The following is a 27,491-nucleotide window of genomic DNA, read 5'->3' on the forward strand; positions in this document are numbered from 1 at the left end:
GAAAGGTGGAGTGGTGGTCCTGGGTCATGGAGGGTGATCTGTAGCAGGCCACAATTTGCATTGCAGATTTGCCCAATGTTAGTTAAACATGGATGATCTCAGATGTATCATGCTGCACCACTAACCTGGAGGTGTAGGTATCCTTGATGAATATGGATACACCCCCTCCTTTTGTGTTTCCGTCTGTGTTATGTGGCTGAAACGTGTGGTATGAGTTGTAGCCCGGTAGTGCTGGGGTGCTCTCTGGAGCCTTGAACCAGGTTTCAGTTACTACACAGATGTCGAAGTTCTCCATACTGAGGAGTGCTTTGAGCGTGTGCATTTTGAGATTTAAACTCCTGGTGTTGAGTAGCATAACCCTCAGTTTTTTGTTAATTGTGCTGTTTACAGAGGTGGGTTTGTTTTTTGAGACTTGTCTAAAAAAAGGCACTATGGGGGCCGCAAGAGCCTTGACCAGTATTCAAAGGCCTAGGGGTGACAGGTGCAAGCCATCTCTTGTGAAACAATGCAGCTTGTCGAGCATGTCGTCCCAGGCTGACAGATACTGGATCCCCTTTGAATGATACCGGAAGCTTAGCCAATTGTTGAAATTGATCATTTTTTCTTTATACTGAGGTATCATTCCTGGTGAGGGCAGGATGCTACTCAGGATCAGGGTCATACCTTCCTGTGCTACATGATCAGAGAGCTCTTCCATGTCTCTTTTCATGTAGTCCAGGGAGGTATGTCTCAGGTCATTCACACCAACATGAACAATGACAGAGTCATATTTGTACTTGTTCTGGAGTGACCTAAGTGCTTGTGTTATGTGGCGGATTCTGGCTTCCAACAGGCAGCTAACAGTAACCTTCTGCTTGTCCAGCCTAGTGAGTGGGACGTCAGTGTGCCTGACTATAGAGTCACCTATTACTAGTGTGGTAGGTATGTTATTTTGCCTTAAGGGCTGTGATTGTGCAGCACACTGATTTTGTGTTTTATGTGTTGTCTGGTTTGTGACGGGAGGTGCAGGTTGTTTGGGTGTCTGCTTTGGAGGTCTCTGATGCTTTTGCAGGTTTTTATTTAGAGCCTCCAAGTATGATTTTGTGTATTTTTTGCCAGTGCTGTTTTAGTAGGTCTGTATGCAGCTGGAGGTGTGATGCAAGTGTTAACCTTCTCCTCTTGACTGTCTGTTCCAGTCTTGGGTGGAGACAGCTTAGCTTCCAGTTTGGCTGTATAATTGCATCTCTCGCATATGTTAGTGTTTTGTGGTAGGAGGAGAGGTTTGTCTGTCTACATGAGGCAGTTGTAACATTGCCTCAGGATGCCCAGATTCACCAGCTGGACTGGAGAGTACACCTGAACTTGCCCTTTGGTCATGCCTGAATAGTAGGGTGAGCTGCTTAGTCACTTGGTTGGTGAGGGGTGAATAAAGAGCCTTGCCCTGCTGGGCAATCAGTGTCAGGGTATATTAGTGCTTGCTATTAGGTCTGAGCACGTGCTGGGCTGTAGGATGCTTTTTGAGTGCTTAGGGTGAGAGTTAGACTAGTTTCAAGGGAAAAATTGAAGAGGAGACTTAGTGGAGCCGGGAATAATTTAACTGTAGCTAACCGTCACTGCCTGGTGTGCAAAACTATAGTAGGGAAATGAAAGAGATAGAAATTAGCCCAAAATGGCCAATAAACTACTAACTTCTGGGCTTGAACCACTCCTCCAGAGACAGATAGGTTGTTCAAAGCTCCCCTCTCTCACAGGTGAACAGAGAAACTTTCTTCTATCCAAGTAAGGTATGGGCAACTCAGAAACTAGTATCACAGCCCTGAATTCAGCACTAGCCTGAAAACTGGACTATACTAGGTTAGAAAGGCAAGAAAGAAGGAATTTTTAAGTTTTTTTGAAAGGATAAGGCAAAAACAGTAAAAAATACACTTAAAACAGCTTTAAACGACTACAAACAATCAGAAAAGGCTATCACACTTTAGTGTGTAGCCTACAACAGTTAAACAAATTATTTAAACAAAAAACAACTTTTTAAAAGTGCAGGTAGTCAAATAAGTACAATATGTGAAAAAAACCAACTTTTAGATCACAATCAACACTGGAAAATCTGTGTTTAGGCGGAAAACAGTTAAGTACAGCAAGAAAGCACAGAAAACTGATACTTAATCACTCCAACGTCTCTCTTCTAAGCTAGAAGCTCATATCAGTTTAAGGCTTTCTAGTGCTACCCAGTATGTTAGTTACAGGAAAGATGGGAAACAAACACAGATGTGTTTTTTTAAACCAGAAAGTTGAAAGAGATAGACAAACTGTCCAAATGGTCAATAAACTACAATTTCTGGGCCAAGAACCTCTCCTCTCGTGGTAGACAGGCTACTAGTGCTTACTGCTCCCACTGATAAGCTAGAAGACTATCCTCCAACACAGAAAGGCTTGTGGGGCTCAGAAGCTTACCAACAGTCCTGGATACAGCAACTCTGTAACTGAACTAGGCTAGTTATAGGAAAGGCATGAAACAGGCATAAGCGCAGCTTTCAAAACAGAAGGTTGAAAGAGATGGGAAAAAACTGCTCAAACAGCCAATAGCTACAATTTCTTGGCCAGGGACCACTCCTCTTGTATTAGATAGGCTACCTGATGCTTACCACTCCCACTGATAAGCTAGAAGGCTTCCCTCCAACACAGAATGGCTTGAGGAGCTCAGAAGCTTACAAAGACTCCTGGATACAGCAAATCTGCACCTGGACTAGACTAGTAACAGGAAAGGCAGGAAACAAGCACAAACACAGACTTTTAAATCAGAAGGTAGAAAGAGATGGAAAAGCTTCCCAAACGGCCAATGAACTACAATTTCAGGGCCAAAACCTACTCTTCCCGTGGTAGATAGGCTGCCTAGTGCTTACCACTCCCACTGATAAGCTAGAAGGCTTCCCTCTAACACAGAAAGGCTTGGGGGGCTCAGAAGCTTACCAACAGTCCTGGATACAGCAAGTCTGTATGTGGACTTGACTAGTTACAGGAAAGGTAGGACAAAAGCTTAGAATTTTTTTATTGTTACAGAAAAGCAGCTAAAACAGCAATAAATACAATTCAAATTGCAGTGCAGGCCAGCACATCAGAGTGTGTAGCAACACTACGGCAAATCCAGTTCAAATAAATGCAATTAAATAAACAAATGACTAAAAACAAATGCAGAAGGCAGTAAATTAGAAGGTTACTAACAAGCAGTAATAAGTGCAGAGTAAGAGCGACTGAACAGATAACAGCACGTAGAAGAGCAACTAAGACAGTTACAGTAAGAGCAGCTAAATAAAAAAATATATATATTTTTATTTTTATTTATTTTTTTAGGGAGGGAACAGAGCAGGATTATGAGGCTACAGGGGTTGTCCTTCCCAAATGCTCTCTTTGTACACAGTAGGAGTGCCTGAAATCAGAATATGATCTCACTGCACTCAGTTCAGTGAGCAAATAAGATGGACCCAGAAGGAGTATCCAAATACAAATCTACAAGACGGGCGGGCAATTTCAAAGTCACCAACTGTAGAGAGACAGCCACAACTTCAGATGAGTTAATGTTCAGTGAAAAACACAAATAAATAAATTAAATACAGTACTATATGAAAAAGAGTTGATAAAAGTATACTCAAATTCACTTATACGTCCAGTTGATTTCAGGTAGATGTTAGCCAGCCAAAGCTCAGATATTAAGCAGAGATAACTCAAAATGTACCACTTATATAAGGCAGGACAGAATATCAGTGATGAGGTGAAACTACCCCCACTGCTATCATTGGCTACACAGAAATTCTAACAAGTACTCTGGTGAGAGACAGCCACAACTTCAGTTGAGCTAATATTCAGTGAAAAACACAAATAAATAAATTAAATACAGTACTATATGAAAAAGAGCAGATAAAAGTGTACTTAAATTCACTTATACGTCCATATGATTTCAGGTAGATGTTAGCTGGCCAAAGCTCAGATATTAAGCAGAGATAACTCAAAATGTACCACTTATAGAAGGCAGGACAGAATATCAGTGATGAGATGAAACTTCCCCCCACTGCTATCAATGGCTACACAGAAATTCTAACAAATACACTGTAGAGAGACAGCCACAACTTCAGCTGAGTTAATATTCAGTGAAAAACACAAATAAATAAATGAAATATAGTACTATATGAAAATGAGCAGATAAAAGTTAACGTAAATTCACTTATATGCCCAGTTGATTTCAGGTAGATGTTAGCCGGCCAAAGCTCAGATAGTAAGCTTCTGTGCTGACTTCTGTGCTAAACGGCTGTGCTGACATTCAATGCTATGATCTAACATTGATGGTTTGATTTTAGATGTTTACTCATAGGTGTGTCCTACACAATCCTGAAAATGAAACAAACATTTCCATGGGACACCTGTCACTGTGTGACTACACAGCCATTGCAACAGCATCCGTCGTAACGTGTGCACATAATTATGGTATACTCATTATAAATGGCAATGTACAATATCTGTAAATGACCAATAAAGCAGCATATCAAAAGCATATTAATGTAGATAGTCACCCTGTGCATCAGGCACATAGCTTTATTTCCCTGATTCCATGAGAAAGTTGATAGGGATGTGGCACAGGTATCATCATTTGCACAGGGTGTTATGTGGAGGTGCAGGAGGCCTAGGCTGACCCAATAGGATGGCCAGTGAGTTCTGAATCAGGAAGGGAAGCAGGCAAGATGGACCATAATGTGGTGTGTTTGTGTCTGTAGGTGTCCTGAATGTGACAGTGGTATGTGAGTTTTTATGTGAACACAGCCAAGCTCAGTGCTAGCCCTATGTGTCTGTGTGTTTGACAACTGTGAGCCGTGCATGGTACAGCTGACAGTTCATCATCTCCACCCTCGAACATGTAAACTGGTTCTGCCATGAATTGCACTGGCACCTCCACGCCCAAGGTCAGATGCTGTGCTACTACCTGAGGGTGACTGCTATCCACTGGGAATGTGTCCTCCACGGGAACACTCAGGACCATGAGCCCATGGCCTGCCATGTCTGGGTGTGGACAGTGCACTCCCCTCTGGATCTCTGGATATAATGCCACTACGGGAGCATGATTGCACATGGCCACTTTGACTCTCAGCAGATTTAGTTGCTGACCTACGTCCATGAGACTGACACTTATCTCCAACTAGATGTTCCATCATAGTGAACGTGCATTCCAAGGCAGTCAGTGTGTGATCTGTCCCAGATCAACGTCTTTCTACTGCACCAGTCACCCTCCAGGTTAACAGCAGCACGGTGGAGACAGTCACAGATGTCAGACTGTGCTGCATCCATAATCCTGAGCATTGGTCAGGAGTTCCTTTCTGAATGTGCCTGTGCTTCCATGATGACCCTAAACATGTGCTGAGTGACATATGATGAGACATCTGCAACAGATGGAGGAGGTCAGCAGGCCTACAAGCACCCCTACCAATCCACCTGTGTGGAACCTCACCAACTGTTTGGCTATGGCCAGTGTTGACAGTCACTGCATCCACAGTAACAACACTTCCCTGTTCGATGTCCCCACCCTCCAGCTGTCCAACATCTGTGACCACAGTGGGCTAGGTATGCGTAGGCATACTGGGTGTTTACAGTGATAATGATAGCAGATGAGGGATGTCAACCTCTGTGACAGATTCAGCCCCTGACACCCCCAACTGTTCCTCACTTTGTCCACCATCATCAGCAGAGTCTGAAGACACACTGACATCAGATTGTGAAGGGGACAAAGACCAACCTCCCTGGTCACCTGTGACAAAAAGGGGAAAGCATTATATTAAAATCTGCACTACTATGCTCTGCAGTACTATGTTGCTATACATGTTAAGCTGTATACAATGCTGTCACTATTACACAGTTATATAACCCAAAACCTCCTACATATATAAAGACATTATTTTCTAACTCAAACATGTAATTATATGGAAATAAAAGTTATTTAAATGAGAATCTCATGAGCAAAAGATAAATGATGTACATTGTTGCCATTCTGCAAAACTCTGCACAGTTGACATGGCAATCTGTGATGTCCTGACAATACTGCCAAATCACTCACTGTGGTCGCACCTACAAGGCATAGTTTTGAGTCTAAATTGTGCACAGTCAGGGAATATCTGTACAGTTGGCAATCATGCAGACAGTACATCAATCCAGCCAGCAGGCCTGAGATGACACTTCAGTGAATACATTGAACTAGATCTACATCTCTGACAAAACAGATTTATGCTTACCAGCAGCAGGAGCATGGCCTCTTCCTATTCCTGACGGTTCTGAAAAAGTTTGAGTGAGAGGTAATGTAAACAACAGTGCATGTTACAGTAAAACAGGGGTAATATGTCCAAATATCTCAGATTTACAGTAGCTACTAGGTTAACAGGTACGTGGGTCACAATCTGTGCATGAGCTTAAAATTGCAACTAACCTCCTTCCTCCCCATAAAACACCTGACACCCACATAAAAATATGTACACCTTGACACACTAGATGCAACAGTATTCCAGTGCTGATCCAACTAAACATACCTGGACGCTCCTCTTGAGTGGAAATGGTGGTACCCACATCCGTGACATATTGGGTGATGGATGCCTGGGGGCTGTCCTTTGTTGCATGGATCACCAGGAATTCTTCTGTGGCTGACACAGGTTATTCCACTGCAGGTCCACCACCAATGACCTGACGATCCCTGGCCACATCCACTGCATGTCTGCATGCCAAGCTGATTATATCTGTGGCATGATGTTGCACTTGCTCATATGTGTGATTCTGGTGACCCATTGCATTAATGTTATGCACCAGTTCATCCCACAAGGCTGCATGCTCTTGCCTATTTGCCCTCCTTCTGGACAGCAGGACTTAGTAGTGTTGTCACAAGGCCTCAGTAATGAAGTAATTTTCTGCCTCAGTGAAAGGCGCATGGCATATTGCATGGATGATATCCCGTGAAATAGAAATAAATGAGAGCACATGTCAGGATCACATATGTGGGAGTACAGTATGTAGAGATACAGTAATAGAGGAAGGCTATAAGTATTCCCCACTTGATTACACATCTCATATTAAACAGTGTGCCAAACATACCAAGGTAGTGGACACAATTGTGATAGTAGCAATAGTCACCTACTCCTCTTTGTGCTAGCACAGACACTCATGTATGATCTCTCACCCAACATAGGAGTCCATTGTAGTGAGCCCCAAAGCAGGACCCCACCCCCCGTAATGTATGTATAAACAACAGTGCCAACCAAATAGCAGTGTGGTATTACAACTGATAACAAAGGAAGCATCCAGGAAACCTGTGTACCTAGTTAACACAGAGCATTATACCCTTGCTGTATTCTACATCCTCTGTAGTTGTAATACAGCTGGAGATCAATGATATGTCAACAGTACAGTGTTAAGAAAGGCTTACTGATGTAATTTGCATTCCCACTAGGTATATTCAAACATGCATCATGTTGGAAACAAAATGGATACATACCTGATGGAGTACAATACTCCTCTGTTGAAAGATACAGCTATAGTAGTACTATGTCAATGAGTTAACCATACAGACTAGCTCTCATACACAATGGTTCCCCTAGCTATGAGTTTGCCTTTTTAATATGGTTCTCATTAACAGGTGATTGCCTTTGAACAAATCTGTGTTGCAGGAATGCTACATGCAGCACACACAGCTGATCTGCAGTATAATCAGCCACTCCCATGCAACTACTCAACAAGATATAAGGCCTCACTGTAGATTCTTTCCCCTTTCTCATATGCTGAGGTGGAAATTACTGGGGTAAAGACACTATGTCAGCATAGACAGAATGTTTGTAGCAGCTACTTGTTACATATAGATGTGTGTGCTACATGCTGAAGCTGCTGCTACTGGAGGCAATATGTATAGTCAGGCTGTAGAATGTGCAAAACAGCAACAGTTAAGAGTAAATATGGGACCTGTGGCAGCTTTGGTGTACAGCCAGAGCCTGATTTAGGGAACCCATGCCACTGGAAATTAAGGTATGCATTTAAGATAAGTATGTTAGCCAAAGGTATCATAAACACAGTGAAAGGCAGCATGCTTGGTATGTTCAAGAACAAGGTAGGGGTACATTAACCATTATGTCATCCAGTTGGATAACTGCCAAGTCATGTGTTATGTCATGGTTGTCAGCTGGGATGTCTGGGCTGGCAACCCTTGCTTCTAGCACAATTTCCATATATGTATGTTACTTGTGCAGCTGTGGTTGTCTGTAATATCACTAGCAAATCATTGTGGGATGCAGTTTGATATGACTGGGCCTCATCTGACTTACATACTTCCAAATCCTCTGGGAATTTATACTAATGCATAACCTAACATTCTATGAACTTTCTAGTGTTTAATAGGAATAGTTTAAACATGGACTTATCTGTAGGCCTTTGACTTCCATTATTTAGTGACAGACATTCAATCTGTTCTGCTTTGGGTGTTAAATAGGTGATGACAAAGTCATACATATCAGAATTTATACTGTTGATGTAGACATACCTATATTTAAAATGCTAGACACAGCTGTATTTTAACCCAGGACCATGTGTAACAAAAATTAGTGTTGTCAAAGCATTTAACAGATTGTGCTACTGAGTCACTGCTATCACAGGTGTAGTTTTACATGTTGCAGATATAATTGCACATTTACCTGCTGTTACATACCTCACTTACATCTATTATTATGTATATGGCTTTGTAGTGATGTATTTCTCTGCCAGAGTTCAAGTTAAACTCTTATTTTTCCATTAATCTTTTAGCAGGTGTATTTTTACATGTTGTAGGTATAATCAAACACTTAGCTGCCATTACATACCTCACTTACATCTATTATAATGTGTATGGCTTTATAGTGATGTATTTCTGTACCAGAGTGATTTATACTCTTATTTATCCATTAAACCTTTAGCAGATTGGCCCAATGTGGCATGATGCACAGCATCACTTAAACACTATTAATGCAGAGAAAATGACAATTACTATGTTTTGCTTAAAACTCCTGTGCTAATAAACTGGTTGTGTGGCTCGGTGGGTTGATGCACTGCACTTCTGGTGCAATGGTCAGGGTTTCAAAATAGGTGGAGTTGTACTTTTAGACATGATTATTATGTTTTCAAATACATATATTAATATACTGCCATTTAGAATAGCTTAGGGATGTTGCGCGATAGGACAGTGGTGAAATGGGGAGTAAGCAGGGGAAACATAGGGAAAGGCAGCTAGGTATGTGTAGGAAAGCACTATATCTATCCTTTTCTTCAATGGCAACAACTGTGCACTTTAACAGCTTTATAGCTGAATTTGGACTGTCACCCCCAGAGAGAGGGGTGATGACAACATAAGTGCATTGTCAAGCCAACTGGACCAAAGTGTGTCCAGAGGACACACGTACAAAATGGAGAGGTATGTATGGGAAAATATATATATATATATATATATATATATATATATATATATATATATATATATATATATATATATATATATATATATATATATATATATATATATAGATATATAGATATATAGATATATATTTTATTTTTTTGGAACAGGCACCCATTTTTCATTTTTTTTTTTAAGGAGATAGTGGAATGTTGGGGAAGGGACATAAGTATGTGTGGGGAAGGTAAGTTGAAAGGTGAGGAAGCTTTTGCAGACAGACAAGACAGCAGACAGGGTTGGTGTGTGAAACAAGAGGGGGTGACCACCTTGGTTTAGGAGGATGTTGTGGAATCCCCGTCCCATGGATGTCAGACACAGTAGCAGTGTGACTCAAGTCCTCACCCATGGGACTGTCAGTGCTGTACCTTCACTGCTCCTGTGGAGGCAGTGTTTGATGCCAGCACCTGAGGTGAGGCTGCCCTACCAGGATGGACAACATGCTCGTTATCCTGCGTAGGTGGGCACCAACACTTTGGCGGACAAGCTTATGCACCATGCCTGGCAGTTGGTCTTGGGTGACAAAATCACCCCCTCCACCTCCACACTGAGAGGGATGAAGCAGGTAATGCAGGGGCAGCAAAAGGGGTGCCACCAGGCTGTGGCTCAGATGTGCTGGGCCCTGGTGCTACAGTCAGGGGAGCCAAGGTAATTGGATCACTGGGAACCAGCCTACCTTGTCATACTGTGGTAAATGAAAGATAAACATAAGAAAAAATAAACTTAACCAAAACAAATGTAATTAATAACATAAGAGAAAATAATAATGAGTGACGGAAACAAATAGAAAATAATATAATGAGGAACACAACCACAAATAATGTAAATGAAAGCTTTTTAACAGCAAAACAATATTAAGTTATGCATAAAGCCAACACAAGAGGTAATTACAAATAATATAATACCAAATGATAATAATAAATATAATTAATATAATTAATAAATAAATGAAGAGAAGGGGTGGGGTAAAAGATAAAATAAGAACATTAGTAACTTCACAGATAATATAACAACACAGACTACAACTACATGCTTCTAGATATGCTAAATTTCACTTTTGAGAACACTGACTGCTTATATTGTATATAAGATGTTCCACATACATAACTCTCAACCTCTTAGCATGGGACATTACGGGCCAAGCCATATATATAATGGTGATACAAAGGCACAACAGCAGGGAACGTTTTTACACAGTGTGCTCATACAATAGTAGCAAGGTGTTCTGATAACAGATTTGCCATTAAATTGCATTTCAAGTAATGTCATATATCGGCAAATCAAAGGACCAGAATATGGGGCAATATTTATTACATTCTGCAAAAATTATGACAGTTGAAAGGTATGTTTGTGTACACTAATTACACTAGACAGCTGGACATTTATCAGTTGTCTGGTGAGGGATTAGAACCCACAAGCAGGGACTACAGGAATACTGAATGTTTTATTTTAAAATGTAAATTATCAGGCTGCCATCTCCTACATGTTGTGTCAAATTGTGCATTTACACACATGCATAGTTGTGTAGGAGTACCGTTACCTTACACATTTACCCTGTTCATTTATTAACTGCAACCTACAGCATATATCAGACAAAATGAGCAGAACACAAGCTTGCCCCTTAATCTGGGTATTGCACTGCATTTATTTATGACATATGTTGACACATTATTTAGTACTTCACATTTATCAGTTGTCTGGTGTCAGATTAGAACCCACAAGCAGTGACTACAGGAATACTGAACATTTTATTTGAAAATCTTAACTTACCAGAACAACATCTCCTTTCTATTACCTTACACATTTACCCTCTTCATTTATTAACTGCAACCTACAGCATATAACATACAAAATGAGCAGGGCACAAGCTTGTCTTTTAATTTGGGTATTTAATTGCATTTATTTATGACATATGTTGACACATTATTTAGTACTTCACATTTAACAGTTGTCTGGTGTCAGATTACCACCCACAAGCAGTGACTACAGAAATACTGAACACTTTATTTGAAAACATTAATTATCAAATCACCATCTCCTTTTACACTTTATTGATTAATGTTGCTTCATATCTGGCATTTACACACATGGATAGCTGTCTAGGACTTCTGCTAACTTATCCATATACCTTGTTCATTTATTGAGTGCAATCTACATCATATTTCAGACAATGAGCAGACCAGAACAGTGACTCTTAACAACATTAACTGATGGTTGGAAGCTATGCTACACAGTACTGCATGCTTACTTGTGTTAACTTGCCTTACCATTTCAGATATCCACTGACACATTAATAAAGATTATATCAGGTATTTCACACCTGACTGTTAACTCATTCCCTCCAGTACAGCTCTTTTGAGTGTGTACCTTTAACTCCCAGTGGGCGTGGCTTGAGCCTTTAAAAAATGAAATTATCACCTTACAGTTCTAGCAAATACTCATTGACAGAGGTCAAATATCAATACAGTTGTGTTTGCCATCACATATGCTTCAAGACAAAATATCCTGGTACCTTGTATGTAACATGGTTTTGGAATTATTAATGCAAATATGAACAATAAATATTTCATGCCTAGAGGAGCAATAGGAGATAACTGCAGAAATGCCTGGAGGTGCAGTCAGCTGTAATGAGACTGCAAAATCTGTGTTTACATTATTGTATTATTAAGCTGTGCGTTAAGTTATTACTTTAATGATTTTCTTATATACCACACACTTGCCTCATCCTTTTTATATTTCAAGCCCTCTCTTTTGCAGCTGTGGTAAGAGAAGCAAACCATAATGCATACCAGTTTTGCACAGATTCAGCTTGTATATTTATAAATTACTGGAAAACATACTTCTATATCTGCGGAGTGTGCCCATCTCTAACCTCTGGGACACAGGTGTCCAAGGTTCCCCTCTTCCTACAGTACAGGTCATCATAGTGGTAATGACACTACTCACCACTTTGAGGGATACCAGTTGCACTGGTTAGGTCTCTGGCCAAACTATCACAGGCCTCAGACTTACACTCTCAGCACTGGTAGTTACCCTACAACAGTCAGGGGCCGTGGTGTTGTACAAGGAGTCCAGTAAAAATCCTTGACTCCTGTACACTTCACTTTTGTCCCCTAAAGTGCACTCCCTCACTAACACCAGCAGCCATACCCACAGTCAAGGTCAGGCTCCAAGGAATGATGTGAAATTCCTCCCTATTGGCCTTTAAATAGGCTGCATTCCCGCACTTGCACATCATACTGTAACTTTAAAAAATGTGTCGCATTTCTTAGCATCATGCAAACTTGCGCAAACCATGTTTAAGTGAAGCTTAGCAATGGGCAAAATGGAAAAGACCATTGACCATGTTTAAGCTCTGCTTAGCATCACGCAGCTTTTCTAAATGCAACAATTATTTAGTTTAAAGTCAACCAATGTTTCAGTCAGCTGACACAGTTTCACAGCATTATATGTAAAAAGCATTACTAGCCTGGACTCAAACCTGGGACCTACTACTCTCTAGATCATGACTCAACCTATTTAGCCAGTGGGATAGTGAAGGGCATTTGAATATTTTCAGATATACTACAAAAGTGCCTGTATGTAGATCAGCTTTGCTTCATGGGTTTGTGCGTTGCCAGGCACAGCAGACCTAGAACAACTGAATGCATCTGGTTTCTATTTTAAGCTGTCTAGAGGATGTTTACTGTTTAAGTATACCTAGATACACCTAGCTAAGCAACACTTTGCATCGTGCAAACAAGCACATGGAAAAAAATTATTTATTAACATTGAATGCATTTGGTTTCTATCTTTAGATGTCTAGCGGATGTCTGATGCATATGTGTGCAAATATAAGCATAGCTAGGCAATGCACCACACCATGCAAACAAGTACATCAATGTAAAAAAAAATAAAATGCAAGTTAATGAAATAAAATGTCTTGTACACCTTTAAGTCAAGGCTGATGGTCTGAAAGGTATGTGGCTACACCATCAGTTTTACACAGATTCAATATCCATGTTGCTTTGACCTCCCTTAGGTGCATACCATAATTGATATATATCTGGAGCTCTGCTGAGGGGGAACTGTGGCTGTGTACATGGATACATTCTATGTAGGCTCTACATGGAGCCTATGCATACTTTACTGAATACTGCAGAAAGACTTTTAATCAAAAATCCAGCTTTTTGCTGATGACATACTGTTGACATGTAGTGACAGAGCACTCATTAGATCATATACACAAAGCCTTAGATCACTTTGTAAAGGTTTCAAGTTTGAAATTTAATCATAATAAAACTAAAACATTGTTTATAAATAAAAAATAACCACTTTTTTAAAATCACATAAAAATTTTAACTGGGAAATTCTCAAATTAAATATTTAGGCATCACCATTGAAAGTAAGAACAAATATTCCATATTTATAAACTATAAAAACTCAACAAATGAAATCATAAAGTTAATAGACAATTGGAATAAGCTGTTCTTTACAATGGAAGATAGACTCACTCTGATTAAAATTATAATTTTTACCAGAATTCTTATACTATAGTCAATCATTAATCCCCCGTGAAAAAAAAATAAATATATAAGAAAAATAAATTGTACCTTACTTAAATTCTTATTATACCCTAAAAAAAGGATATCTTTAGACTGGCATGTCAAAAGCTGGGCGGAAGGTGGCATTGGGTTTCCAAACATTGATCTATATACTAATCCTCTAATTATTAAAATAATGTTACTGTGGTTACATTATTCATATGTCTCTTGTTGGAAATCTTCACATGAGGAAATTATTAATAGACAACAACAAACGTATCATAGATTCTTATATGAAACTGGGTATCAATATATTCTAGTGGGCTCTAAAAGACTTTGTTCTGAATGAAATATACAGTTTTACTTTTATGCCTTTTATTAACCAAATCCTTTCAATCTTTAAAAGGTTTATGAATTCAAATTGCTTAGTCAAAAAATTACTAATCCTATTATTCTCCATTCATTTAATAATGGATGCTTAGTATCTTTTAATACAAACATAATGACAGTTCTCAAGAATAGTAACCTAATATTTTTTGCATTCATTTCTTAATGGAAACAAAATACATCATGTTGAATATTTAATAGAAAGATATAACACAGAGCAAGTAGGCTTGTTAGATACACATACCTGTAAAGAATATATTCAGGATAAAATCAAAATATTGCTAGATCATCAAACCAGACCGGTTCCAAAAACCTTGGGTCTATTCTCTAATGTTAATAATGGGCCACTCAAGGGAAAGTCATAGCTATCAATTATATACAAGATTATTAGAACTGAATTTGTTACCACAGATATGACAATCTGGAACTTCACAACAAAAATTAACAATGAACCACTTTCAGAACTAAATAAAAAGTTATTCTTAAAATCTGCAGGAAAGTCACCATCCTCACTTTATTGGAAAATCTATACAAGGAAATTTCTGCATAGAGTCTTTCTTACACCTCATAAAATTTCACAAAGATGTAAACAAGGAAAAATGAAATGCTGGTGGTGTAATGAAGTTCTTAATGCTGATTGGTTACACATGATAATGGAATGTAAGTTGATGACTTCCTGTTGGGGGGATTTTAGAAACTTTTCTCATGCTTTGAGGTCAGACAACTGCATTATTACAGACTCCTTGATTCTGGAGCAATTCTAGCAGCTATAACTATTTCTCAAATACCTCTTATTTGGGCAATACTTGCCATTGCAAGAAACATTATAACAAAAACCTGGAAATGTAAAACTGAATTAGCATTTGGTGAATGTATGTGCTCGCTAAGACAGTCTGTAAAAATGAGCTGTCAACCATAAGAATGCGAGCTTTAAATATAACTCATCAGTACATATCTTGGCAAAAGCTCAATAATTTACTGGAAAAAGTACTAATGGTTAAGAATATGTTAGCATTCTTCTTATGGACTTTTCCAGATATTTATTGTTTATCTTGTTACACGCTGTTTTAAATGTTGATGGACTTGTTAAATCCAAATAAAGAGATTTTTATTTTTAAAAGAAAAGAAGTGTTATAGCATTCAACATTTCAGAAATAATAAACCACAAAATGGTTTTATTTCTTTAGCTACTTTACCTAGTACAAATTATATTCAACTCCATTGGTTAAACAAATCTACTCTATTGCAAAGCATTTACTTTGGGGTAGGAATAAAAAAAGCATATCAATTTCCAGACAATGAAAACAAGCATGCGGATGATAAGAGCTTTCATATCTGCAGGTTTACTTGTTCACTGCCTGACTTACAGTGGTTTTGTATTTTATAAATTATATTGTGCATATGCATATTACACTGACTCCTGTAAGTAGACACAGTGAGCTTTCTATCCCAGTCATCTGGACTGGTCCCATCTAAGGTGATTGTCTGAACTGAATTGTATAAATCTTTTCCAAGTATATTGGAAAAAATAGCTGACAAAAAAAGCTCCTACTCCCTGCCACCATGACTGCTACCCTGACAAAAATGTCTATAAATTATGGGATGGTAATGGAGTAAAATAATAGGACTGGTCTGTCACCTCTTCATGGGGCTTGGCCTTTAACTTCAGCATAAAGAGATGAGGTTTCACTTCCTCAAATTTCTTAATTTTTTTAGATTTTTTCAGTTAAGTAGCTTTTTGTTAATGGCTCTATTAATACCTCCAAAGGCAAAAAAGAACTTTTATTTTTAGCAACTGCTATATCCTATTTAGATTCATCGAGACACTGCTTTAATCTGGAATACAATGTCATTACCCTTGGATGAGTTACTCTATGCTGACCAATCTGGAGTACATATTATCTTGTATGTGCTACAACTTTTTTTTTTCCTTTGAGATTACTGGTTAGAAATATATCCTCTTTTCCCCGATACTCCTACTACATAATCATTTATAATTTCCAAAGAACCAATAGTTAGAACTATTTAACTCTTGTCATAAGAAAACAGATCCAGGTCTGTCACACAATGAACAATCTGACTGGTCATGTTGCCCTTTGAGTGGTAAAAACAACAAATTAACATGTTGATGAGCATGTACAATACACGCTTACAGCTGTGGCACATAAATACAATAGTCTGGATGTGGAACCTGCATGACTGGAGACTTTAAAACCATCAATCTAAAAACACTCCTCTGTCTCAGTGTGAAGATGAGCAGCTAAGGCATTCCTGACATGTGAGAAAGAAAGGGAGGATAGTCATGGCAGGTGTAACACTGGAAAACCAGAGGGCTGGTGTGTACTCAGAGTGAATAAATCAATTTTAGTGGCACACACAAGTTATATCTTAAGGCACAATTATGCTTTCCAGACCTACCTGTAAAACAGGCCTGATCTTGTGTGTAGATTTTCCAGCTTATGACCCATGGCTGCCTGTGTGTGTGTGTGTGTGTGTGTGTGTGATGGAAATGAATAATCGTTAAAACGATGGTATGTCTGATTTTTTTTTTCAATTAGATATCCCTTGATCAATGGCCTACATCCCATGCAAGCACATATTTTGGTCTTTCCAAGCCATAGACACATTCATCGTAATGCCTGATAATTTATGAAATAATTGGTGTTAGTAAGTAAAAGCTCTTCATACTAATACAGTGATTGCAAAATAAGAAATAGCTTATAAACTATATTATTTCTAGTAAAGTCGTCTAAACCCTGCAGTTGTAAATATGTTACAATACCCAAAATTATGGATTGGCATAACATCATGTGTAGATATATATATATATATATATATATATATATATATATGTATATAATTCCCCTTTATAATTAGGATATACTGAAATCTCGAATTTCAGAATCTCGAGACCATAAAGGCGATAATGCAAAATATCGAAAGTGCATAAGCGAGAATTTGAATATCTCGAATCCGCGCTTATGCATTTCAGCTATGGGATGGGAAGTGTTTGGCCAGGATGTTGTACGGAAGTTAAGGTCAGTGAGTGTATGTGAGTGTTTTTGTAAGTTGTGCGTGTGGGTTAGGGTAGGGAGGTGAAAGTGTGAGTGTTGGATGTGTTTGTGTATGTGTGATGTGTGTGTGTGTGTGTGTGTGTGTGTGTGTGTGTGTGTGTGTGTGTGTGTGTGTGTGCGTGTGTGTGTGTGTGTGTGTGTGTGTGTGTGTGTGTGTGTGTGTGTGTGAGGGAGAGTAGAATGTCTGGCTGTGAGTTATGTTTTTTTTTCTGTTAGTGCAATCTCAGAGTTGGTATATATAAGTAAGGGGGTGTGGGGGTGCAGCGGGGCTCGCCCTCCCCTCCATGTATGAAGTGTAGGTTTGTGTAGTTTGTGTGACATGGGTTGGATGGTGAGCGTGTTGTGTGGTGTATGGTTTCTGTATGTTCGTGATTGTGTGTTTCGGGATTTTGGGACATTCGACTTTATAGTTTCGAGATACTAAAATTCGAGATTTTAGTATTTTGAGATTATAAAGGGGAACTATATATATATATATATAACATCATGTTTATCATATATATATATATATATATATATATATATATATATATATATATATATACATATATATATATTGGCATATTTAATTCTAAATGATCGTTTATAGATATACCTGTGCTGTGGATACCATAGGTACAATCTCCCTGACTTAATTGTATAATTGTACTACAAGTCTACAAATGTGAATAGGTAACGCAAATCATACATTGTTTTCTCCCTCACACTTTCTTTTTTATTCTTATTTACTAGACATTATTATTATGGCTATATTTCTCACTTCTGAAAAAATTACAAATGACACGTGCTTCAATGGGTCTACTTTAGAACACCGACACGCCAAAACACCGATGACGAGAACACCGAGACCGGAAGATCGACAGTTCAAAAGCACGAAACTTCACATGCCCGACAAACCACAATCCCGATAATCAACAAAACAAAACAAATACCTTTTCCGAAAAACACACACACAACACAAGCACACCAGAAACCTTACAAACCTACACTAAACCTTACATACACAACTATCTATGCACTAACCTTAACCCAAACCCTAACCTTAAGGTCCGTCACTATCGCACACTCACCTAACCCGCATCCTAACCCTAACTCACTTAACCCGCCCCTAACCTAAAGTCTGTCACTATCGCACACTTACCTTAACATGTCAGTGTTCTCAGCATCGGGCTTTTAAACTGTCGGTCATCTCAGATGTCGATCTTCTGGTCTCTGTGTTTTGGTGTGTCTGTGTTTTAAAGTAGACCCGCTTCAGTAGCCCACCCTGTTAAAACTATGAACTGGTAATGATCCTTGCAACAGTTTTGTGACTGAGACAGAAATTTATACTAAGTTAACATGCAGCAGGCTTACTTACAGGCTGTGGAACTTGCCATGCATAAATTACAAAAATATTTAAATTCTAGCACCAATGTTACAGGTGCTTGTACACAGTTCTGTATTGCTCTTAATTTTACCATACTTGTTTTTTGCACACAGATAAAATCATTTCAGACAGTGCAGTTGGAAGAAATGCCCTTGATTTTTAAAATTAAAATATTATATTTACCTGAATGTCCTGAGGTACATCGACAACACGAAAAGCTACAAAATATAAATTTAAGTTAAACTATACATGATTTATAAAATAAAAATATAGTATGTCTATTTATGCAGTCAGTACCTTTCACCTTTCATAGGTGAATACTAGGCTAACTGCCCGAAGTGCCATTTTAATCCTAGCCAATGTCCCATTATGAGAATCAAACTCTGTACCTTGTGTTTATGAGGCAAGACCATAACCATTATGACAAACCCACCCCACAGAAAAGTAAGTTTGTGGCAGCCATCCAGCTAGTGAGGCCCCCAAACCAGAAGGCTATAAGCAACTGCCTTGGTTGCCTAGTGCTGGATCCGGCTCTGCACAGAAGGCAAATGAGGGCTGAGGGAATCAATCCCTATACCACAGGGACTACAGCAGACAGCCATAACACTCTGCACCAACTGCCAGACAATATATGTCCAGGAGTTGAAGTATCATAGGTAAGAACTAGGCTAACTGTACCTGTGAACCATTTTAAGCTTAGCCAGTTTTCCTTGGTGAGAATCAAACTCTTATCTATGAGGTACACACATTAACCATTATGCTAACCACCACCCACCATCATTAATGGATTCTTTTAATACTATTTTTCAAAAACCTGACTGATTATATTATGTGTGACCATGGCAAAAATGTTCAGCTGAACAAATTAATACTAAGTTATCGACTGATTTCTAGATGCAAGCTTGACGTACATAAGAAATATTTCCAACCGTATTTGTTTAGCACATGTTTCAAAGCATGCAACAGCTTAAATAAATCAAATTATAGAATGCTTTCATAGTCACGATAATGAAGCAAATATAATACATATATGTTTATGATTGTTGCTTTGTAAATGGTCAGTATTTGCAACTTTATGCTGCAATGTTAAATATAAATGAATTAGTTTTTAGCTTTTTTTTTTGGTTAGTAAAGCATGTTACAGTCTTTATTAATATTTTCAAGCTTCTATCTCTGTATGCATATTTAGAAAGTGAAATCTCTCTATATATACTTATTTAGATACCCACATATGCAATACTAGCGTAAATGTCTTGTAATGAAACTTTTCATGCCTTAGAGAAATCTTTATCTTTCTACTAAGAAAATAATTTATTCCTATTAGTTAGGAAAATTTATTTTTCACTGTTGCTCATAACTAATAGCATGTAAAAGTCATAATACTAACTGGTCTTTGACTTGTCTTTTCTTTCCACTTTGAGCACTTTATATATACAAATTAAAATTACACATTTTAAGGCAAATTCAGAATTTGCAAATGTTTAACACAAAGTCGCCCTGTAGAAAACACAGTGATTCTCTTGTGGTTGTTTTCCTAGCAACTTATTAACTCAACAACCACTTTCTAATTGCATGCCTACTCAGTCTATTCTCACATTTTGTGTTGCACTGCTAAATTGTGTTCTGCTCAACCCCCCCCCCCCCCATTACTGTATACTTACTTAAAGTTCCCCTTTTCCTCTTTAGCTAAACTATTGCCTTGGCTAGTAACTTTATCCTCTTTTCTTCATCCTTCATCACTGCCTGTGCCTTATCTCCCTCCATGTCCTACCATCTGAGTCTTTATGTCCTTCATTGTTGCTATCTACTGTCAGTTTTCAATTGTCAATAGGATATAGCAACAAAACTGCTATTGCACACCATCTGTGCAAAAATATCTTGTACATAACTGTATTTTTTGCCTGAGTATTTATTTGATTTGTAATATTTATTCATGAGCCTTGTACATGCTTTTCTTCTGCTACCCAAGTGCTTTTGTTACAGTATTTTGAAAAAAAAAATAATCACATTGTAATTGTTTATTTCTGTCAGTTTGGCTTAGGCCATGCCTGAAATGTGTTTACTTGGATCAGCCCACAGTCCTGGTTAACAAGCAAAATAAGAGCAATATCATGCAAAGCATATGAATAATAAGCATGTCAAGTTTGGTAACAAAAATAGCATGCAAACAGCAGGATGAATTGCTTACTGAAATAAAAAAAGATAAAAATTATGAAGAAACCATTATGTTATTCAGCATAGCAATACTTACAAACGGAATGACATTTCACTAAAACATACCTTATAAGTGCTTCCAAGCAGTATCCGAAACACCTAAAATATTTTTTCACAGTTTTAGCAAAATAATATGAGTACGTTGAACACAACACAGCAAAGTACTATAAGAGAAAAAGTTATTCCACATGAACGTATTTGTAAAATGAGTGATAATTTCATAATTAGGTAACATCATTTTGGGCTAAAACTCATTCAGAAATAAAGATCCTTTAGGAATAAAACTGCATTTAAAGGAAGAAACTCAAAGGACAAGCGGATGATTAATATAATCAGTTTAGATCTCTCTGTGGACACAGATAGCTTTTCTTATAGTCTTAGGATGGTCACAGTAAAAGATCTATCTCTGTTCACAAAGCTAATATGACTGCCTAATACCTTATTAAAAATCAGGTGTTGCATTTATAGACAGATTCTTAGACGTATACATATGTGTATGTTGATGTTTTCTGTGCCTTGCATTTCTCAAGTTATATATGTTTGATTTTAAGTTGAATGAGCTGCTGTTGTTATCTGTTTTTAAAACATGAAGATTTATACCAAAAGTTTTACAATTTTATTTTCAGCACAGTAATTATTGACACTCATATGTTGCCATTGTTAGTTTGCACGGTTACAACTTCGTGAATAAAAAACAAACTGAATCAGTCATGAAGCCTGATGAATTTTCCAACTCTTTTATTACCTATTTCTTGTGACAACTATATTATCAGAACTGTTATTCTGGATAATTGGAAAATTACTTTAGGTAAGTGAAGTTTGGCACAGATAAATTTGTCATGGGACTGTTTAATGGGGGATGGGGCGGTGTTGGGTGGTAGCTGTGTTAGGTTATTTGGGTGGCTGAGAAGCGTTAGGAAAGCGTTAAGTGAGTTGGGATTTGAAAGGAAGTAAGGTAGTGTTAGGGGTGTGGCTTGAAGGGTTTTTGAAAGGATGTCCAGAGTGAATAAGCACATTTTGGTGTGGTTATGCTGTTGAGGCAGGAACACGTCCCAGATGACCTTAGGTTATGAGTAAGGTAGGCCTTGGGTAGTTATAAGCAGTGAGATGAGTACAGCTTTGTTGGGGTTTTAAGGATTCCTTTTTTTTCTCCCCTTATAAAGGATGTATAAGAGGGTAAAATGTAGTGTTAGGTCTGTTTCTGCTGTGGGGCTTGTATAAAGGATATATAAGAAGGTTAAATGTAATGTTAGGTCTGTTTCTGGTGTGGGGCTTGTTTTCCAGTTAATTGAGGCCATGGTGGCGTTGGCTTTTCGGCGCAAGGGGTATTTTAAGTGGTTTGTTAGGTTATTAGGAAGGTTTTTGTATATTTATTAACTTTCTTGTGTAATATTATATTTCTTGGTGCTCGAGTGCTGCACTGTTAAAGTTCTTGCTACTGTTTAGCTTTCCCTGGTGGTCTAGTGCTGCTCCATTTATAAGTTTGCGCAGTTTATAAGTTTTTTAATATTATGTTTCCCGGTGGTCTAGTACTACACCGTTAAGTTTATTGCTTCTATTTAGCTTTCCCTGGTGGTCTAGTGCTGCACCGTTAAGTTTTTTGTTGCTATTGAGCTTTCCCTGGTGGTCTAGTGCTGCACAGCCCATAGAAGAGGTTTTGTGGTAATTCGCGGGCTGGTTTCTGACTGTTAACTGCTGGATGAGCATGCACAATGGCACTGTTATATGGATATTAAATAAAAAATAAATAAATAAAAATAAATAAAAGAGAGAAATAAGTAGGAGGATGGATGCTTATCAATTTGCTTTTCAAGCAGTTAACCCCCTAGCCTTTCGTCCCTGGGGTCTAGTGTTGGTGTGCGGTGGCAAGTAACATGGCTGTGTTGATTCCGTGGTGGTCTAGTGTGTTTGTGCGGTGTTTGAGTGGAGATAGAGTAACATGTATGGATGTTTTGTTCATTCCCCGGTGGTCTAGTGCTGGTGTATGGTGCTTGTGTGGGATGTCAGTTTGGTTGTTTGTATCCTGGTTGTCTAGCGACTTTGTTGTGTGGTATGGCTGTTTGATTTCTTTCCTGGTGATCTACTGTATGGTGCTTCTGTGAGATGACTGTTTGGTTGGTTTGCTTCCCTGGTGGTCTAGCGGTTTGTTGTGAGGGATAGCTGTTTGATTTTCTCCCTGGTGATCTAGTGTGGTTCCGTGGTGGTGTGTGGAGATGGCAGAGTCCGGCTCTTGTTTCTTGTATGGTTTCCTGGTGGTCTAGTGCTGAGAGGGCAGAGCAGAGATGCTCTGCTATCCTGGGCTTGTTGAGCTGTGTGGCTTTCCGTGCATGCATGGTAGTGGGGTTTTTTTTTGCCGGTTTTCTGTATATAGGTTAATATATAAAAAAAAGAAGAGAGAATGTAGACAATTCAGCTTGCTGCTGATGCATGGTTAGACAGGAGAGGTAGGTGTGGTGGTTTAGATAGGATTAACATTAAGACAAAGGCCTGATGATGAGGCAAGGTTTTTTTTTTTCCTGTCTCTCTGGGATTTCAGGGGGACCGAGGGCGATGGTGATTACAGTGTGTATGGCTGGAGTGCGAAAAGGTTTGTGGCAAAACAGGTAGTTATTGAGATTAACTTTATTGTGTCAAGGTTTATTGTCATTAACTTCTTTGTTAATTTCTAGGTGATTATGGTGGAGGCTTTAAGACAGAGATGGGCCAGTATTGTAGAACAGCCTGAAGATTTGTTCAATGCCATTCCTGCTGAGGTACCAACAACTAGCATGCAGGGTGTGACCAGCAGATGGCTATAACCCGAGCATCCAGGGTGAAGGCAGCCAAGCAGACAGCATTGGTGGAGAAGGCTACAGAGATGATGATGCCTCCTGTTTCAGCAGCAGGTAATAATTCATCAAGCTTGGGGGGGGGGGGCGTGAGGAGACTGGAGCAGGTGCGGGGGGGTAAGGTAGGGGGCAGTGAGGGTGTCCATAGGAGGCTACTGGGTAGCGGTTTGGAAGTTTTAGCTGAGTGTGGAGGGATTTTTGAGGATACCCTGTCCCTGTTTGATCAGGAGTTAGGGCTAGATGTCCATGAGGTAGGGTCTAATTTTGGTTTACGGCCGGGGGACTGGCTGACATCACAGGCCCTGCGACATATCTCTGCTAATAAATTAGAAGATTTGGAAAGGGAAGTTTGTTGATATTTTTGAATTGATTGATGCAGACAGGGTACAGCGGTTGACAGAAGCGGAGACGGCTAATGGGAAGGACCTCTTGGCTGCATTGGCTGTGATAGGTGCCAAAAGGGTAGGGAGGTTTTGGGCTGAGACATGGGATAATTGGGTGGTAGATTTCATTTTTTATATGGTGGTGTGTTTGGAAAGGGACACTTCATTGGCTCTTCCTCTTTTGGCTTATTTTTTTAACTATTAGGGAAGTGCAGAGGCTGAAGCCCAGTTACGCATGATTATGGTATGGTCAAAAATTTTGCAAGCGTAAAGCAGTAGATAAGTCTATGCATTGGGAGGTCAGACATCTGGACATTTGACTGTCCACCATGATGGATAACAGTGGAGGGGGGGGTAGCAGATTATCTCAGCCATCTGAGGGAGGTGCAAGGAGATGTTGGACTTTTAATGCCGGTAGGTGTTCCTGTGTGGGTTGTATATTTGCTCATATTTGCTTGAAGTGTATGGGGGCGCATGCATTTACACAATGTGGGGGGTGAGGTTCAGATTGGGATCAAGCACTGCATTTTGGGGGTATAAGAGGTTGGAATAGTTCCGATTCAGCGTTGCTAGGCGGGCGTGGTTGGGCAAATTTTCGGGACCAAAGGGAGGGTCCTTTCAGGGAGGTAGAGGGAGTTTTGGGGAACCATTCACCTATTAAGGTGAATGTATTGAAGGACTTATTGATACATTATCACTGCCAGTGGTAGTGGGGGAGTTGATAGAAAGTTTTTCCAAAGGGTTTTCAATTAAGTCTGCATTGGTGGGAGGCGGGAGGGTGGGGAGAAATTTGAGGTCTATTAAGGGCAAGGAGGTGATTTTGCAAGAGTTGATTGACAAACAGTGTCAGGCTGTGAGGGTGTTAGGTCCTTTTTGTTACTCTCCTTTCTCAAACTTTAAGGTGTCACTGTTAGGTTTGGTTCCAAAGAAAAAGCAGGGTGAATTTTGCTTAATTCATTATTTATCGTACCCTACAGGTAAGTCACTGAATGATTTCATTCCCAGTGAAGAAGATAGAGTAACGTATTGATCTTTGGATGATGCAGTTCGGGTCATTAGGAGTTTCAAGGACCCTTGGTAAGTAGATATTGAGTCAGCTTTTCATTTGCTACCTGTGAGGGAGGAGGATTGGCCGTTATTAGGCATGGTGGTAGGGGACAACTTTTATTTTGACACTGCCATGCCTATGGGATGTGCGGTGGCATGTGCTACTTTTGAGAAGTTTAGCTCAGCATTGCACTGGATAAGGCAGCAGAGGGTGGAGGATCAGCAAGCCGTACACTATTTAGATGATTTTTTATTGGTGGGGGAAGGTAAGCAAGGGGAGAAGGTAGCTATGCAAGAGTTTGTGGGATGTGTGAGGCCTTGCAGTTACCTTTGGCTAAGCATAAGTTGGTGGGCCCAGCGAGGGCCTTGGAATTTTTGGGGTTGACGGTAAATGCTGAGCAGGGTTTGTTTTGTTTGCCTCTGAGTAAGATGGTTAGGCTGTGGGACAAGATCATTTGGATGAAGGCTAGGCCTAAGGTTTGTGTGAAGGATGTTATGGAATTGTTGGGTTTGTTGAACTTTGTGTGCAGGGCAGTGTATTCTGGGTGGGCGTTTTCTCGGTCTGTGGCATTTTTGTTGAAAGGACGTAAGAGTAAGCACCACAGAGTACAGGTTAGTAAGTTGGCGCAAGAGGATTTAGATTTGTGGTTGGAATTTTTACAACAGTTTAATGGGATTTCATTTTGGCAGTTGGATTGGGTTACACAAGTAGAACTGCAGTTGTTTACTGATGCAGCTGGGGATCAGGAATGGGTGCTTACTTTGCAGGTCAATGGTTTGCTGTTCCATGGCCAGAGCATTGTTTAGAGGAGATGAAATGGGATGTTGCCTTTTTGCAGGTGATGCCAATCTGGGCAGCCTTGGTGGTATGGCAGCATCATTTGAAGGGGTGGAGGGTGGTAGTCAATTCAGATAATTCTGTGGTGGTGAGAGTGCTACAGATAAAAATGGCTAAAGCACCTCACTTGTTATCTGTTCTTAGGAAATTAGTGTGCATAGCTTGCTGATTAACTTTTATTTTACAGGGTTGCATGTACCAGGGGTTTTGAATGAGATAGCTGATAGTTTGTCTCATTTTCAGTTCCACAGGTTCCATCAGGTGGCTCTGGAAGCAGCTTCGCATCTGTCAGTTGTCCCACCCAACATTTGGCAGATTGGGCAATAGTGACTGGCAGGTTGGTGCAACAATCATGGGCGGCATCCACAAGACAAGCCTGCGATAGGGCATTGCTTGAATTTGACAAATATTTGCGTCAGTTATCTGATGAGGTCTGTGTGTTGTCTGAGAATTTACTATTGCGTTATCTAGCCATGTTGAAGGGGCAGGGAAAGTTAGTGTGAATGGTGAGGGTGGCCTTAGCAGCCATTGCTGCTTATACTCGGTTAGTTGGATTAGAGGATTTTACTAGGTCATGGGTAGTGAGTAGAGTGTTAAAAGGGTGGATGAGTTGAAAGGAGCAGCATGAATAGGAAATTGCTGGTTACGGAAAGTATTTTAAGAATGTTGTTAAAGGGTTTGGGTAAAGTGTGTGGTTGTTTGGAGGAGTATTTGTTGTGGTATATCGTTAATGTCTGGATGTTTTGTGGTGCATTTTGTGTTTTGGAGTTATTGGGTTCACTGGTATGGGAGGCTGTACTGATATTACCTAGAGTGGTGCATATTAGGTTGCATTCTTTGAAGACAGATCAGGAGGGGCTTGAGCAACCCATTGTTTTGGAGGAGGTGGGGCTAGCTTGGAGATGTCCAGTAGTTTGGGGAAGAAAGTTGTGTGAGGTACGGAAGGGTAGAATTCAAGGGTTGTTTTTTTTTCAGCAGTGAGTGGTAAAGCATTGACAGGTGAGCAATCAAATGTGGTTATGAGAAGGGTCCTTTGGACTGTTGGTTTGCAAGGGGATGCATTTTCTTCACATTCCTTTCAGATGAGTAGGGCATCTGATCTGTCTAAGGAAGGTAGGTCAGTGGAAGTAATCAAACAGGTGGGTCGGTGGACATCAAATGCCTTTTTGAATTATATTAAATAGTTTATAGAGGCTTTTTTTCTTTCTCTCTTCTCTTAGATTGGGACGGATCATCATTTTGGGCCATTCCTTCATATTCTGGGCTGCTAGGTGTGCGGAGGTTAGACCCAATGGTATAAATCTGGGTTTGGATCATTTTGGCTTACAAATCATTTGGCATGGTGTTAGAGGGCTAAGG

General features: G+C 39.4%; 1 protein-coding gene across 1 annotated transcript in view; it reads right to left on the reverse strand.

Annotated features, from left to right (window-relative positions):
• The window catches only part of LOC122809691 (von Willebrand factor A domain-containing protein 5A-like), a 338,530-nt gene that overhangs the window by 240,053 nt on the left and 70,986 nt on the right, over positions 1–27,491 (reverse strand). Inside the window, exons 3-4 of the mRNA XM_044081367.1 lie at positions 21,103–21,135; positions 19,006–19,040 (exon numbers count right to left, since the gene is read on the reverse strand). Of these exons, the coding sequence (XP_043937302.1) occupies positions 19,006–19,040; positions 21,103–21,135 (68 nt within the window). The remainder of the gene's footprint in view (positions 1–19,005; positions 19,041–21,102; positions 21,136–27,491) is intronic.

This window comes from Protopterus annectens, chromosome 8.part0 (assembly GCF_019279795.1).
Source record: "Protopterus annectens isolate FY-2018-M chromosome 8.part0, PAN1.0, whole genome shotgun sequence".
Taxonomy (NCBI): Eukaryota; Metazoa; Chordata; order Ceratodontiformes; family Protopteridae; genus Protopterus; species Protopterus annectens.